We start from the raw sequence: 14,451 nt of genomic DNA, 5'->3' as shown, positions 1-14,451 counted from the left end.
CCTCAGGTTCATGTGCAACCTGTCCCTTTTGTACTGGTATACCTCCCCCAGAGGAGATCCCAATGTTCTAAGAACCTGAAGCTCTGCTCCTGCACCACCTTCACAGCCACACAGTTATCTGCCAAATCATCCTATTTCCACCATTGCTGGCACGCTCTAATAGTCAATGGCCCCTCTAATAATCAGTGGGAACTTTAACAGATACATTCATGAAATTGCACATAGTTGCAAGAATAGTAGGGTGGTGCAAGTGGGAAGTTACAATTTTCCTGGTACTGACTAGGCCACTCAAGAGTGCAAAGGGCCTGGATAGGACGGAATTTATGTGGTTGCATGTAAGTCAGTTTCCTCATGCAATACAGTATGTGGAAATATCTGCTTGGGAAAAAGCAATATTGGATCTCCTTAGGAAATCGTTTTGCCCAAGTAACTGAAGTGGTAGTTGGGCAGCACTTTGTGTCCAGTGACCACAATTCTGTTAGTTTTAAAATAGTAATGGAAAAATAAAGAACCGCTCCACAGATTAATGTCCTGAACTGGAGCAGAGCCAGCTTTGAGGATATAAGGTAGAATCTAACCTGGGTTGGCTGGCATTTCTACTTAAAGGCAAACAGACAAAATGGCAAGTGGGAGGCTTTTTAAATGGTCATATCAAGAGTCCACGGTCTGCCTGTACATGTTAGGCTGAATAGTAGACATACCAAATTCATTGAACTGTGACTATGGAGAAATAACGAGGCTTTCATCAAGAATTGTACATCACTTTTAGGCAGCTGGGGACAAGTGAATCTTCCAATGAAAATAAAAAGCTTAAGTGGGAAATTAGGAGGCCAAAAAAAAGGGTATGAGATGGAATTGGCAGGCAGGGTTAAAGATAATTCTAAGAGGTTCTTCAATATTAACAGTAACAGTGACTCTGGAGAGACTAAGTCTTCTGAAAGACAGTCAGGGCTGCTTATGTGCAGAGCCACGGGAGATGGCAAAGATTTTTTAATATTTGTTTCTCGTCGGTATTCACAAAAGAGAATATCATGGATGCCAAAGAATTGAGAGTCTAGGTATTGAAGGCTTGGAACATATGCATATTATGAGGAAGGAGATATTTGTAGCCTTGAAATGCATTAATGTGGACAAATCCCTACGACTTGACTTAATGGGAGGCTAGGGATGAAATTGTGGAGGCCTTTGTAGAGATATTTACCTTATTCTTAGCAACTGGTGAAGTTCCAGAACACTGGAGGAGGAGGATGGCTAGCTCTGTTCTGTTGTTCAGGGAGCTATAAGCTGTTGAATCTGACTTTAGTTGTAGCGAAGTTACTGGATGGAATTCTCAAGGATGAAATCTATGGTGACTTGGATAGTTAAGGCCTGAGGTAGTGTTCATGGTTTCATTGTCCATTTAGAAATCTGATGGTGGAGGGGAAGAAGTTATCCCTGAATCATTGAGTGTATGCCTTCAGGCTCCTAGAGCTCCTTCCTGATGGTAGCATAGAGAAAAGGGAAAATGGAAAATCGCTGAATGATCGGCCCCTTAATGAGAGTGGCTAATAATTGATGAAGAGAGACGAAGTACTCATGTATTTGTGGGGTGTATATGTGATATAGGTTGGTAGTACTGTAGTTGCCAAGATAAGAGGGAATAAACCTTTGGAAATATGATAACGTGGATAATTTTAGAGTTCAGAGTACTAGAAATCAGTGAGTATGGTGAGGAAAACTTAGCACAGGACAATTCTGCAAGATTAGCAATCTGTTAGCCCTTTTTCCTTCTGTCTTTATTTCAGATTTGGCCCATCTATCATATCCATTTTGGATTAGTTTAAGGCCAAGTGTGAATGATGTTTTTGATAGGTGAGAGGTTGACTAGGAAGCAAGTGCTAATAGCAACAGCGTGTTCAACAAGTTAGGCAAGTGCTTCAGTTATAGAAAGGTATGATAGCATTCAAATCCGATTATGTTGTTGGCAGTACAGTATAAGCATGCTCAGTTAGTGTAATATAGAAAATGAAATTGGGATCTTGGCTTTTGTTCCATCTGAATGCTGAAGTAATAACATCTGATTCGACCTGAGTAAGCAATAAGGTTAAGAGGATGGAAAACAAATCTATTCATTTTACAAGTTCTTCTGTTCAACTAAGAGCTCTGCCTCACCCATTTTGGTACCAGGTGGAATGCTCTGAGAATATAGGCATGGTCCAGTATTAGTGATGGAAAAAGTCTTGCATTTTCCTTCCAAGGGCTATGATTGAGATTGTGTTCATAAATTGGAAGTTGCAACAAACTTGTTTAGGATAGGCATTGAATATTGAAGCAATGAACTCCTATTACACAATATTTTGTAACATTGTTCTTTGGCAATGTTTCTGTAAGTTTATTATCGAGCTCTTGCAAAAAGAAAGAAAAAGCAGAATTGTTTTGACCAAAACCACAGTAAAATAACTTGTGAAAGATTGAGAGGTTGTGCTGGTCAGTCTTGATGTTCTAAGTATCGTTTGTAATGTAGAATTTGAGAGTACATGATGGTGAAGATTGGAGAGAAATGCATTTCTGTTATAACTACTTTGTAAACTATTGTGGTGGCCAAACCATTGGTTTTTTTTAGTAATACAATGCAGCTGGAGGATAGCTGTAAGTGTGGTTATTGTGTATAATTCCTCCCTATTAATTTTGCTTATTTATGAACAGCTAAATATTTAAAGAAAACAACAAGTTAGATCTGTTGACAGACAGGAAACACTAAATGTGTTGACTGTGTTGCGCTGCCTACATCGTGATTGTGGTGAAGAGATAACTGTGTCTACGCATTTTAAAGGCCACATTCACATAACTGAGGCCACAGAAGAGAAAGGAAGTGAGATTGAAATACTTGTCCAAAGAGTTGCCCTCAAGAGAATAGATGTAAAATAAATGTCATAATGCTTTTTAAAATTGTAAATACATATTTGGTCCTGCCTTCACAAAGGAGGATATAATAAACCACAAATACTGAGGGGGGCACATGGGATCTTGTGAAAGGGAGGAATTAAATAAAATCCACAATTAGTTGGGAAATGGTCTCAGGGAAACTAAATGGATTATGGACCAATCATTTCCCAGGTCCTGTTTTCCAGAGAGCTAAAGGTAGTGGCCCAAAAAATAATGAATGCATTGGTGGCCATTTTCTGACATTTTTTGGGCACTTGAACAGTCCTACAATGGGAGGGTACTTCATGCAAGCTCACTGTATTAAAATTTTAAAAAGCAGACAGGGAGTAACAGGGAATTATAGATCAGTTTTACATCAATAGTATGGAAAAGATTACGGCCTTGATAAAAGGCATAATAACAGAGTGCTTGGAGAAGAGTGATATGATCAGACAAAATCAACAATTTCACTTTTGTAAATATGTTTGACAAGTATATTGAAATATTTTGAAAATGCATTCAGCAGAATAGCTGAGGGGGAACAAATGGCCGTGGTGTATTTGGACTTGCAGAAAACATTGTACAAGGTGCCATGTAAGAGATTAGCAATGAAATTTAAAACACTTAGGTTTGGTGGTATGGTACCCATGTGTATAGAGAAACTGTAAACCCACAGGAAACGGGGAACAAACAGGTTGCTTTCTCTGAGGAAAAAGTGGAGTTACCACAAGGATCTGTGCTAGGATCCCAGCTACTTGTAACATATATTAGCATGAATTAAATGTAATATCTCCAAATATGCAAAGGTCACAAAGTTAGGTGGAAGAGTGAGCAACCAGGAGAATGCTGAGAACCTCCAGAGTGATTTGGACTGGTTGAGGGAATGTGCCACTCCCTCAACCTGTCTAAATCACAGTGGATAAATGTGAAGTTATCTACTTTGGTGTTAATAAATATTAAATAAAGCAGATGAACTCAGTGTTTATTGATTCTGAGAACTGAGATGTTGTAGTAATAACAGAAACGTGGATGGGAGAAGGGCAGAAGTGGTAGGATACAGAAACTACAGTTTGACAGAGGTGGAGGCAAGTAAGGAGGGAGAGGTGTAGCTGTTTTGATACGAGAGGATGGACCAGCAGTACTGTATGTAATTAGTTTTATTGATGTAAACATACAGTGCGGAACAGACCCTTCCAACCCAACGAGCCACACTGTTCAGCAACCCACCTACTTCACACTTACCTAATCACAGGACAATTTACAATGACCAGTTAACCTACTAACCGATACTTCTTTGGACTGTGGGAGGAAACCTGACCCCGGAGGAAACCCATGTGGAGAACATTCAAACTCTGTACAGACGGTGCTGGAATTGAACTCCGAACAGATGTTTAAAACAAATAAACCCCGTGGCCATTTAGAGCTTTCCAGTTGTATTCACCTTCTGATCAGTATAGGCAAGGTCATGGTTTTGTTTACAATGACTGTCCTTTGAAATGAAATTTTCTGCAAAATGTAATCTTAATTAACTGCGACTTTGAATGCTATGTATTAAGGATTTTTCTTAAAACAACATATTCGAACAAATATCTTAGTGCCTTGTTGAATGTTTAATGTCAGAGGAGTTGCTTTTCTGCTGCTTGTTAAATAATTGAATGTTCCACTGCATAATTGAAAATTGGTGCAAACCAACTAGGTAGCATCAGAGTAGTGAATGTAATTAGCTTGTAAATTTGATTTATGATAAAATCAGGTAATAAAATCATGTGTTCTAATGTAGATATGCAAGAAAATATGATGGATGACCTTTAGTTTCACCACTTTGTAACCGAAAAAAACAAATAGCTCGTCTGGAACTGCTTCAATGCAACAGTAGCAACAGAATTGAATGTAACAAGTGCCCTGTGAATTAGGGTGATTTAGGTATTTTCAGTTATTATAACATTTTGCATCCACTATGTTGACCTCTGTTTACTTTTAAACCCTTGTTCAAACTGAACAATTGGGAGATTTCAATAATTGGATTTTTGAAGCAAAACTTTCAGTGATTCTGAAAATACTGTGAATTAGTAAGAAAAGATCTTGCTTCAACAAATACAGGTCGACCTTCACTAATCTGACTACCTGTAATCCGGTTCTTTTAATAATCCGGCACTGATTATGCTTAATGTGATCCTTCTGTAATTCGGCATTTTCACTAATCCAGCACTCCTCAGGTCCCAATGGTGCCGGATTAGTGAAGGTCGGCCTGTACCTGCTATCCACTGGGTGAGTAGTATCTCGTTCTTGGTGATAATGGTATTATTTGCATTCTAGTAGAAGAATAATATAGTATGTGACTGAAAACAAGAGACACTTTTCCAGTAAATTGGTGTCTCAGCTGCAGCCAGAGGGATTATTAGGAAGCTTGTCTTAATAATGCCAGAAGTTAGACAAGCTGTGGTTTAAGTTTCTTTATAATCCTTTTGGGACTTTGCAATTTCCTCTGGCATAATAATTAGCTGTAATCAAATGTTTCCATTTGCACTATGTTTGAAAGCTGAACTGTAACAAAGTATGATCTATTTATCTCTGTCCTTTGTTACTGATAACGTATGGAAGTTTTAGAAAATGGGATACATTTGACTCTTCAAGTCTTCTTAAGAAGAAATAGAACTTCTTTTGTATAGCTATTGATACTTCGTAAGTAGGCTGAAGACTGGTTTTATCCTTAAAGAAAACTAATTTGTTATGTTTTCCTCAATTTATTGAGTTGGTGCTGTCTTGTTCTTGTGTAGAAGTATTTTTGATGAAAAGTTTATTAAATATGCAAGGGTAAAGCCACTTTTACCAAAACTGTGAATGAATCCTGATAGGTCCACTTTGTACTTATTACAATTTTGTTCCTGTTTTTCTCTGTCAACGACCTAACAACAAGGTACTTTCTAGGCTACCAGTGATGTACAAACATAGACCTTGAAGGATTTTTTAATTGTATCTGAACAAACAAATGTATACAGAAAAAAAGTTATCCTATTGTAACTTTTTGCCTTTAATTTTAAAGCAACACACACAAAGTGCTGGAGGAACTCAGCAAGCCATGCAGCAGAAATGCTGAAAGGTCTTGGCCCAAAACGTCAGCTGTACTCTTTTCAATGGATGCTGCCTGGCCTGCTGAGTTCTTCTAGCATTTTGTGTGTGTTACTTGGATTTCCAGCATCTGCACATTTCTTGTTTGTGATTTTAAAGCAACAGTTTGACAGCATGGGTGCATGGTTAAATGCACTAATGTTCTTCAGAAGATTTTAATTTCAAGTTTAGTTGCAAGGGTTAGGTAGCCATTCATCAGGGCATTGCGTCATTGAATATATGGAGCTGAATGACAACAATACCACTGTGATTAACCACTTTTTTTCTATTCCCAATTACTCCAAATGAGGGTGTTTGGATCAGTTTGAAAAATTAAAGAGTTTATTAAAACTAGGTGTTAAGTAAAGAACTTTTAACTTGCCCCATTTAGCCAAAGGTGGTACCTGACCCACTGAGTCCTTCCCTCCTTCCAGTATTTTGTAGAATCCAGCAACTGTAGCTTCTTGTGTCTCAAAGCACTTTCTGTAAGTGTCGATGCACATTATGTGTTCTAAGTTAAAAGTCTAACTTTATGCAGGGAGAGCACAGCGGTGGTTTGGTTTGTAGAGTAAACATTGCGTCTCTTGGGTCATTCTGTCAAAAGTTTTCCCGTATATGATGCACAAGAAGATCAGCTGAAATTGCGATACTGTGTGTATATATCAGAATGTATTTTAAGAAAATCAGGACTTTTTATGACTACACCTTTTCATGTTCTGCATAACATAATTTAGAGGAAATTGTTTAGTACACTTAAGTTGAAATTGTTGGTTGGGTTGAATAGACAGATAGATACTTTATTGATCCCAAAGGAAATTACAGTGTCACAGTAGCATTACAAGTGCACAGATATAAATATTAGAAGAGAAGTAGAAAGAATAAAACATAAATTACCACGAACAGTCTTAACAGGAGGGGGTCATCACTTCCTCAGCTATAGATTGACTCATTATAGAGCCTAATGACCGAGGAGTAAGAGTGACCTCATATAGCGCTCTTTGGAGCAGCACAGTTGACCTCATATATAGTGCTCTTTAGAACTGAGCAATATTGGAGCAGACAATTTTGCTATTATCAGTAGTTAATTTTTTTTAAAGTCTCAAGTCTTGTTTTAATGATTTGTTCTGTATTAAAGTAAGACTTGTATCTGAAAAACACACCGTGAATTAAGTTATTCTGATAGAAGATCAACCTTAACTGAAGAAACTTAAAATCATGTTAAGGCATTTTAGTAAAAGGTGAAATGGATTAGTTTGCTAATTTTAGAGTTTGATCGTATTGGAAATTGCTCAGTAGAAAACTTTTAGATGCTGGGAAAGATCATCCTAAAGATAAAGAGTTGAACTTCAGTCTTTTGCTCTTTCATTTCATGACAAGTGCATGAAAATGCTCATGATGCACAATGTGGTATATTCTACTTGGCTGGTAATGATTTCAAAAGTATTTTGTAAACTGTGCCATTAACTTTCCAAGCCAGAAAATGCTAATATACCTTCTAAAACTTGATACTATGGCTTTGAAGCAGGAACGCATACTCCACATTTGTGCACTGCGTGGTTCCATTTTTATTTAAAATAAAGGATTTTAAAGAAAAAGCATGAACTTGTTTTGAGTTCCAAGGTCCACAGAATTTAGTTTTTTGGTTGTGCCTGACTGTCACTCAGAAAACATGCATTGGTATCCACTGCCATGCAGTGTATACTTGGATACTACTTAAATAGTTTTTGACTGCTCTTGCAGATTAGTTGTGTATTAGCAGTCAGGACTGTGGTGAAAAAAAACCAAAAGAAAATCTGCAGATACTGGAAATCCAAGCAACACACATAAAATGCTGGAGGAACTCAGCAAGCCAGGCAGCATCTATGGAAACGAGTAAACAGTCGATCCTTTATCAGGACTATGAGACTTGCTTTGTTTGTAGCTCTGGGCATCTACCTGAGCAGCTTGCTTGATTGTTAACCATTCTCTCACCAATGGTGCACTGTAGCTACAATTTGCATGACCTACCAGGAATTATGCAAATGTTGGGGCAGGAGACTGTTGCTGAACAGTTTCTAACCAGAGTAAACAGTTTCAAAGTAGCGTTAGTTGCACGTGTTTGTGTTCAAAAAGCAATGATTTTTATCACTGATAGTTGGCTAGAAATGAGCACCAAGATAATTTGGCACTGTTTTGCTCAGTGTGGTTTCAAGCATTTAGGCTTGGAGATACCAGGACTGACTAGGAGTTAAAATGAAACGATTTTACTACTTCAACAAATTAGGAACTATGAAGAATTTTAAGGTATCGGCAATCATCTTGAATGTTTCAATGAAAATGAAGATTTGGAGTTTGCCGTCTTCAATAGCATTGTATGAAAGCAGTCTTTTATCTGCACTGGGTGTCTCCACTGATATTGTTCATTTACTGTCAATTAAAAGAAAATGATGGCGTACACTGGATGAATTCCTATGTCCATAAATATTCAGAACTAATATAGCTGTACTCTATTACTATAGCTCGTGTTCTAATTTGTTCTGTATTTCATTTAAATACATAATTTGTTATGCAGTTTGTCTTTTAATAATTTTCGAACTATTTTCATAACACTTCAACTAATTAGGGTAGCTGCTTAATTGGGCCAAAATGTGCTGGGATGATGTGTCCCAGTTAACTGGAATCCACTGTATATATGGTTGGTGGTTGCCCATAATGTCTGACGATGACAGGAAACTTGTGCTGGTAAGTTTTTAAGGTGGAAAAGTCATTGCGTTGGGGCAATTCCACTCTCTTGACCTCAGTAGTACAAATAACTGTCACAAACTGGGGTCTGCCTTGGTTGCAGAGGATGACCATGGCATCTTCTGTGCCTGGTTATGCCCTTTGGTCTCCACCGAGAGTTGCAGTATCAACTTACTGGCCATTGGATCTTACTGTAGATCTCATCCGCTTAGTCTGCTGGAGATTGCTTTGCATGCTAAGAATGGCGTGTCTTTATCTCACTGGGTATGATATATGCCGGCTGCCCTCACCTGGTTTAGGTTGCCTGTTGAAGTGGCGAGCCAAAGTGTGGCTGCTGTCACATTCAAACAGAAACTTGGAGCTACAGCTGAGAGCTGAGTGTCAGGTGGGAACTGAAGGTGAGTGAACTGCCCTGAAATGGACATCACAAACCTCTTCACCAGAGGTGCTATCCCTCTCTGCTTCTCTGGATGCCCCAAACACAGATATATGTTTATAATTATATGTAATATATTTATTTATGTGTGTGTGTGTGTGTGTGTGTATGTTTTTATAGTATATAATATTGTAATATAATACAAATTTATTTGGTAAAAATGTAAATTTAATGCAGAACATTTTATGATGGCTGAGGCCAGTTATGTCGTTACAGGGCAGGCAAAGGTTTTTGTGGCCAAGTTGTGGTTTACAAAGCATTTGCATGTATAAGAAAACCAGGCTCCAGAGACCCATGGCCTGATTATATTGAGTTAATTTATCATGCAAAATTTTGAATTTTAGTTTTGAAATATAACAGATAATCGCACTCACAGTGATGAGAAATTGAAGTATCTAACTTCCATGCATTTATATATCATATAGTGCAATATTGCAAAATGTAACCACATGAAAAATTTCCCATGATCAATTTCTTCTAATTAAATAAGCCTTATAAGAGGTGAAATGAAAGAACATAGTCTTGTGTACACATTCTTTAGATAAATATTTAGAATAAGGCACCATCTGTTTAAAATTTCATTTCCATTTAAGGTATTATCAAAACAGTGACTACAACAACCTGAGTAATTTGCTTTGTAAATATTGGCAGTAGGATGGGAAGTGAAGGCGGCACTTAAGCTATTATGATTTGGGAAGTATTAATGTACAAATTTATTCCAAGAAACACTTTGTAAAAGTAACCACTTGTTCTGTAATTTAAAAAGGTGCACGTCTCCAAGTCCTCTACCAGTATCACAAATTTGATAATGCACTGAATTGTGGGTCCAGTGACCCCTGATGCAGTGTGGAGAATAATTTTAATAAATCCTCTTATACAGGAGTTCCCAACCTGGGCTCCACTAGATGTTCTTTCTGGCTGAATTAATACTGCCTGGAGAAATTGCTCCACAAGACCTCTATTGCTTGTAGTTTCACATCACACTTATAAACATGTTGATTATAAAACTGGCTCTTACACAGATTTTGAGCAAATTTTCCCTTTGTAGACTAATATTATACTGCAATTAAATTGTATTACCTTAAGAAGTCTACTTTCAATGCAAAGTACAAGGATGTGACTCTTGAAAATCCTTGAAAATTATTTTAGAAATTATGTTATTTCTGGAAGATGCTTTTTATAACAATAGTCTTCCAGTGGCCAGTGTTTGCATTTTCTTACAGAAAAGTAATTTGAGATGTGTGATATTTAGCAGTAGTGTGTGTGTTGTCACAAGGATTATGATGAAGGGCATGAAGCCTTCTCATGCTTTCTTAGCCCTTATTATTCCAAGGACTGGAATTATTCATTACTCAGCAAGCACATCTGCCACATGGGCAATTGTAATGCAGTTTTTTTCCCTGTGTATTCATTTCTCTTTTGGGAGGATATAGCACTATTTTGTCAAAATTTTACTACTTTCTATTTTATTTAGGACCTTTGGTTTTGCCACTTCAACACATATTAAACATCATACAGAATTAAAGTGCTTAATGTACTGTGAAGTTATTTCCATTTCTCAGTTTGATTAAATACACTCTGTACATACTGATGAGGTGGTCAACAGCTGCCAATTTGACACAGCCTTGTATTGTAGACTCAAGTTTCTGCAGTCCTGTCAAACTTTATCAGATTCTGTTCATATATACATTGAATATAAAATGTACAGGATATATACATATATTTTCATTTGTCTTCAAGTAGCTCTTGCTCTATTTATACAAAACAGTAAAAATGATTAACTGAGTCAAAGGGCACCTTTACATCGGTCCCCTGAACATGAAAATAAAAAAAAGTAAACACAGACTAATTGGTGTGTATGTTGGTTCACTTCATGCATTTAAACAAGATCTCTTTTATAATTGAACACAGAAGGTTTTCTGGCATCTGCCAAAACCTATTTTTTTTGTAAGACATCTTCAATGTTTACTTTTTGTTTTCAAGTTGCATTGGTCTTCAATTAAAGTAGTGAGTTCAGAGTGCTTGCTTGGATTTTTAAAAAAAACACAAGCACGCTTTTTGAAGTTTATTACATTACTTCCTTAAAATAAAGTTGTCACACATCAGTCTCAATTTCCTGATGCATCAATATTTTAGGTCTTCAACCTGAAACATTAACTCCATTTCTCTTACCACAAATGCTGTGTAATCCGTTGACTGTTTCCAGCACTTTCTATTTTTATTTCAGTTTTCCAGCATCTGCAGTTTTGTTTTTGTTTTTTAACCTAACTTTTTAGGGTTGAATAGTTTCTCTCTGTGAAAGCAAGATTGTTGTGACCTTCCCCATTAAAACTAAAGAAATGCTAAATGCCAATTTCTGTTCAATAAATAATTAGAAATTAAAATTCTAATTTTGAAATTCTGAATGTCTTTGTAATTTGTCCTGATGTTCCATAGCTTGATTTAATGTTGAAATAATTCAGTAATGATGATTGAGTATTCCCTGATTGTTTTTTAAAAAAAACTTTTTAACTTTTTTTCCTCGAGGTGCTTCAAATGCCCTGTTGTTTCAGGACAACACATTTTAAATATTTCTCAATATCCCTGATCCATCCCTTGCATCAGTTAAACAAATTGAAAACATGTTAAGGACAAACATTTCAAATATCAGTAAGCTTCAAAGCTAATCCTATTAGTTGAATAAAAATCGATTATGTTCTACCTCCTGAACTCCCTTTCATCCATTTCTTTCCATTTGAAGAAATTAACTTGCTGTTCTTGCACTAGGTTCATTCTGAGGACAACTCCTGGGAAATTGCAGCAAGTATGTGCACAGTGTTAGATTCCAGTATTGGGTCACCACTGGGGAATTGCCAGTGAAGCTTAACTAGAAAATTCAGAACTTTCTCATTTACACATCATTCCCAAGCTAGGTTACACTACTGTTGAGAATTTTTGGCAGTTCAGTGTTGAACTACCACAATTTGAAATTTTCCAAGAATAGCCCATTATGGATATTTTTATGTCTGGAAATAGGATGAATCATCTTTTTGATAAGTATCTAGTAATTTAAACACTGACATTGTGGTTTAAAGCTTTTGCTTCATTTGGTATGACATTTTTTAAGTCTGTTTGGATGATCTCTGCTTTGCCTAGACTGGTCAAGGTTGCAAGTCCTGTAATTTAGTGTCATCTGATATTCTCATTCTGTATAATTGTTGGAAGTATTCCACTGTAAAATGGTTGGCCTTCAGGGTATTTTGTATTGTGAAGAGCACTGTCTCCCAGTCTGTAAGGACTGTTCCTCTTGCAGTTTTGGAATTTAGTCCATTTGCAGACAGTACTTGAAAGTCATAAAACTCTTCTGCAAACTCCAGAGCATTGGATGAAATGTAGACATGTTTTAGAGTTGGATTGGAATATTTAGCATTCTGATGTGTCGCTTTTTTTTCCTAGGAGAAATCTTACAAAGCTGTCACTGATCTTTAGCCACATGCTTGCGGAAATTAAAGCCATATTCCCTTTTGGACATTTTCAAGGTGACATCTTTCGCATCACTAAAGCAGATGCTGCAGAATTTTGGAAACGTGCCTTTGATGACAAGTAAGTATGACTTTAAAGCCTTTTCTAAAAAACTAGTTTCTTAAATGGCTGGGAAGAATGGATTTTGTGACAGTCACATTCAAGTGTACTTGTGAGGCTGATTATTAATTGGCCAATAAACTGTCCAGTTCTTTGTAATGTTTTTCTGAAAAACATGATGTTACCAATATCCTACACAATTGTGCAGAATTTTTTTAGAAAAAAGACATTGCAGCATGCATTAAGTACTGTTTTTTATGTGGCCAACAGAGCAAAAATGTCTGCTGTTGCATATGTAGATTTCTTCAGTTTGTTTAGATTATTTTCTCTGGTTTGACCTTTACGGCTACTTTTAAGTTCACATTTGGTTGCTTCATTACTGCAACAGTTGATGTACAAAATAATCTAAAACAAAATGCCATTTGATCTCCATCTAATGGAAATTTAGAGGATGAACATTAAAGACCATTACTAATTTTGCTACATGACTTCTTTTGAATTAATTTTAAGCTTCTAAACATACTGAAGGAAATTCTCTTACATCTTTTCAAATTATTTGTGCAATAGGGATATGATCTCATGCTTCATAATATGCTTAGAAAATGTAAAAATATTTTTGAAGTAAAGTAAACTATTTCCTTACCATACTACCTCATTTTCCTGAAAAACATTTTATTCTGTTTTTACTGTCTTGGAATCTGTAGGTTTGGTATGTTTGAAAACAATTTTGCATTACTATTAAATCCTAAATCTTCCGTCATGAAGAGATCATTCTAAAACTCATGAAACAAATAGCTTGAAGAAATTTAAGCAACATACACAAAATGCTGGAGAACTCAGCAGGCCAGGCAGCATCTATGGAAAAGAGTAAACTGTTGACGTTTCGTCCTGAGACCCTTCATCAGGGTCTGATTCTATGCTACCTGATTCCTGAGTCCTGATGAAGGGTATCCTACCATGTGGTGATTGATTGATTGCCCACTCGAGCCTAATTTAGCAGGACATTAGATTTGAATTTTAGTATGTATGGAATGATAGGAGCAAATTATTCAGAGTGGCTTTGAATATTCTGATTACTTCTATCTTTGTTCCTTTTTAAATAATTTGCAGAAAATAAACCCATATTATGGCTGAGTTTTAGAATTGAACCCATGTAATTCATATGTTTGTTTTAGGAAAGCATCTGTAACATTCTAAGTGTATTTTTTGGTGGACAATAGACAATAGGTGCAGGAGTAGGCTATTCGGCCCTTCGAGCCAGCACCGCCATTCACTGTGATCATGGCTGATCATCCACAATCAGTATCCAGTTCCTGCCTTATCCTCATAACCTTGGATTCCGCTATCTTTAAGAGCTCTATCCATCTCTTTCTTCAAAGCATCCAGAGACTTGGCCTCCACAGCCTTCTGGGGCAGAGCATTCCATACATCCACCACTCTCTGGGTGAAAAAGTTTTTCCTCAACTCCGTTCTAAATGGCCTACCCGTAATTCTTAAACTGTGGCCTCTGGTTCTGGACTCACCCATCGGCGGGAACATGCTTCCTGCCTCCAGCGTGTCCAATCCCTTAATAATCTTATATGTTTCAATAAGATCCCCTCTCAGCCTTCTAAATTCCGGAGTATACAAGCCCAGTGGCTCCAATCTTTCGACATATGACAGTCCCGCCATCTCGGGAACTAACCTTGTGAACCTACACTGCACTCCCTCAATAGCAAGAA

The 14,451-nt window shown here is 36.9% G+C and overlaps 1 protein-coding gene across 6 annotated transcripts in view; it reads left to right on the top strand.

Moving 5' to 3' along the window:
• cblb (Cbl proto-oncogene B, E3 ubiquitin protein ligase) overlaps positions 1-14,451 on the top strand; it is a 180,000-nt gene that overhangs the window by 78,009 nt on the left and 87,540 nt on the right. For all 6 annotated transcript variants that reach the window (XM_063050588.1, XM_063050587.1, XM_063050586.1 and 3 more), the window contains one exon: positions 12,605-12,751. In XM_063050588.1, the coding sequence (XP_062906658.1) occupies positions 12,605-12,751 (147 nt within the window). The remainder of the gene's footprint in view (positions 1-12,604; positions 12,752-14,451) is intronic.

The sequence above is a fragment of the Mobula hypostoma genome, chromosome 6 (genome assembly GCF_963921235.1).
Source record: "Mobula hypostoma chromosome 6, sMobHyp1.1, whole genome shotgun sequence".
In the NCBI taxonomy this organism is placed as follows: Eukaryota; Metazoa; Chordata; class Chondrichthyes; order Myliobatiformes; family Myliobatidae; genus Mobula; species Mobula hypostoma.
Note: the sequence above shows the minus strand (reverse complement) of the source record. Positions and strands in the feature narration are given on the sequence as shown.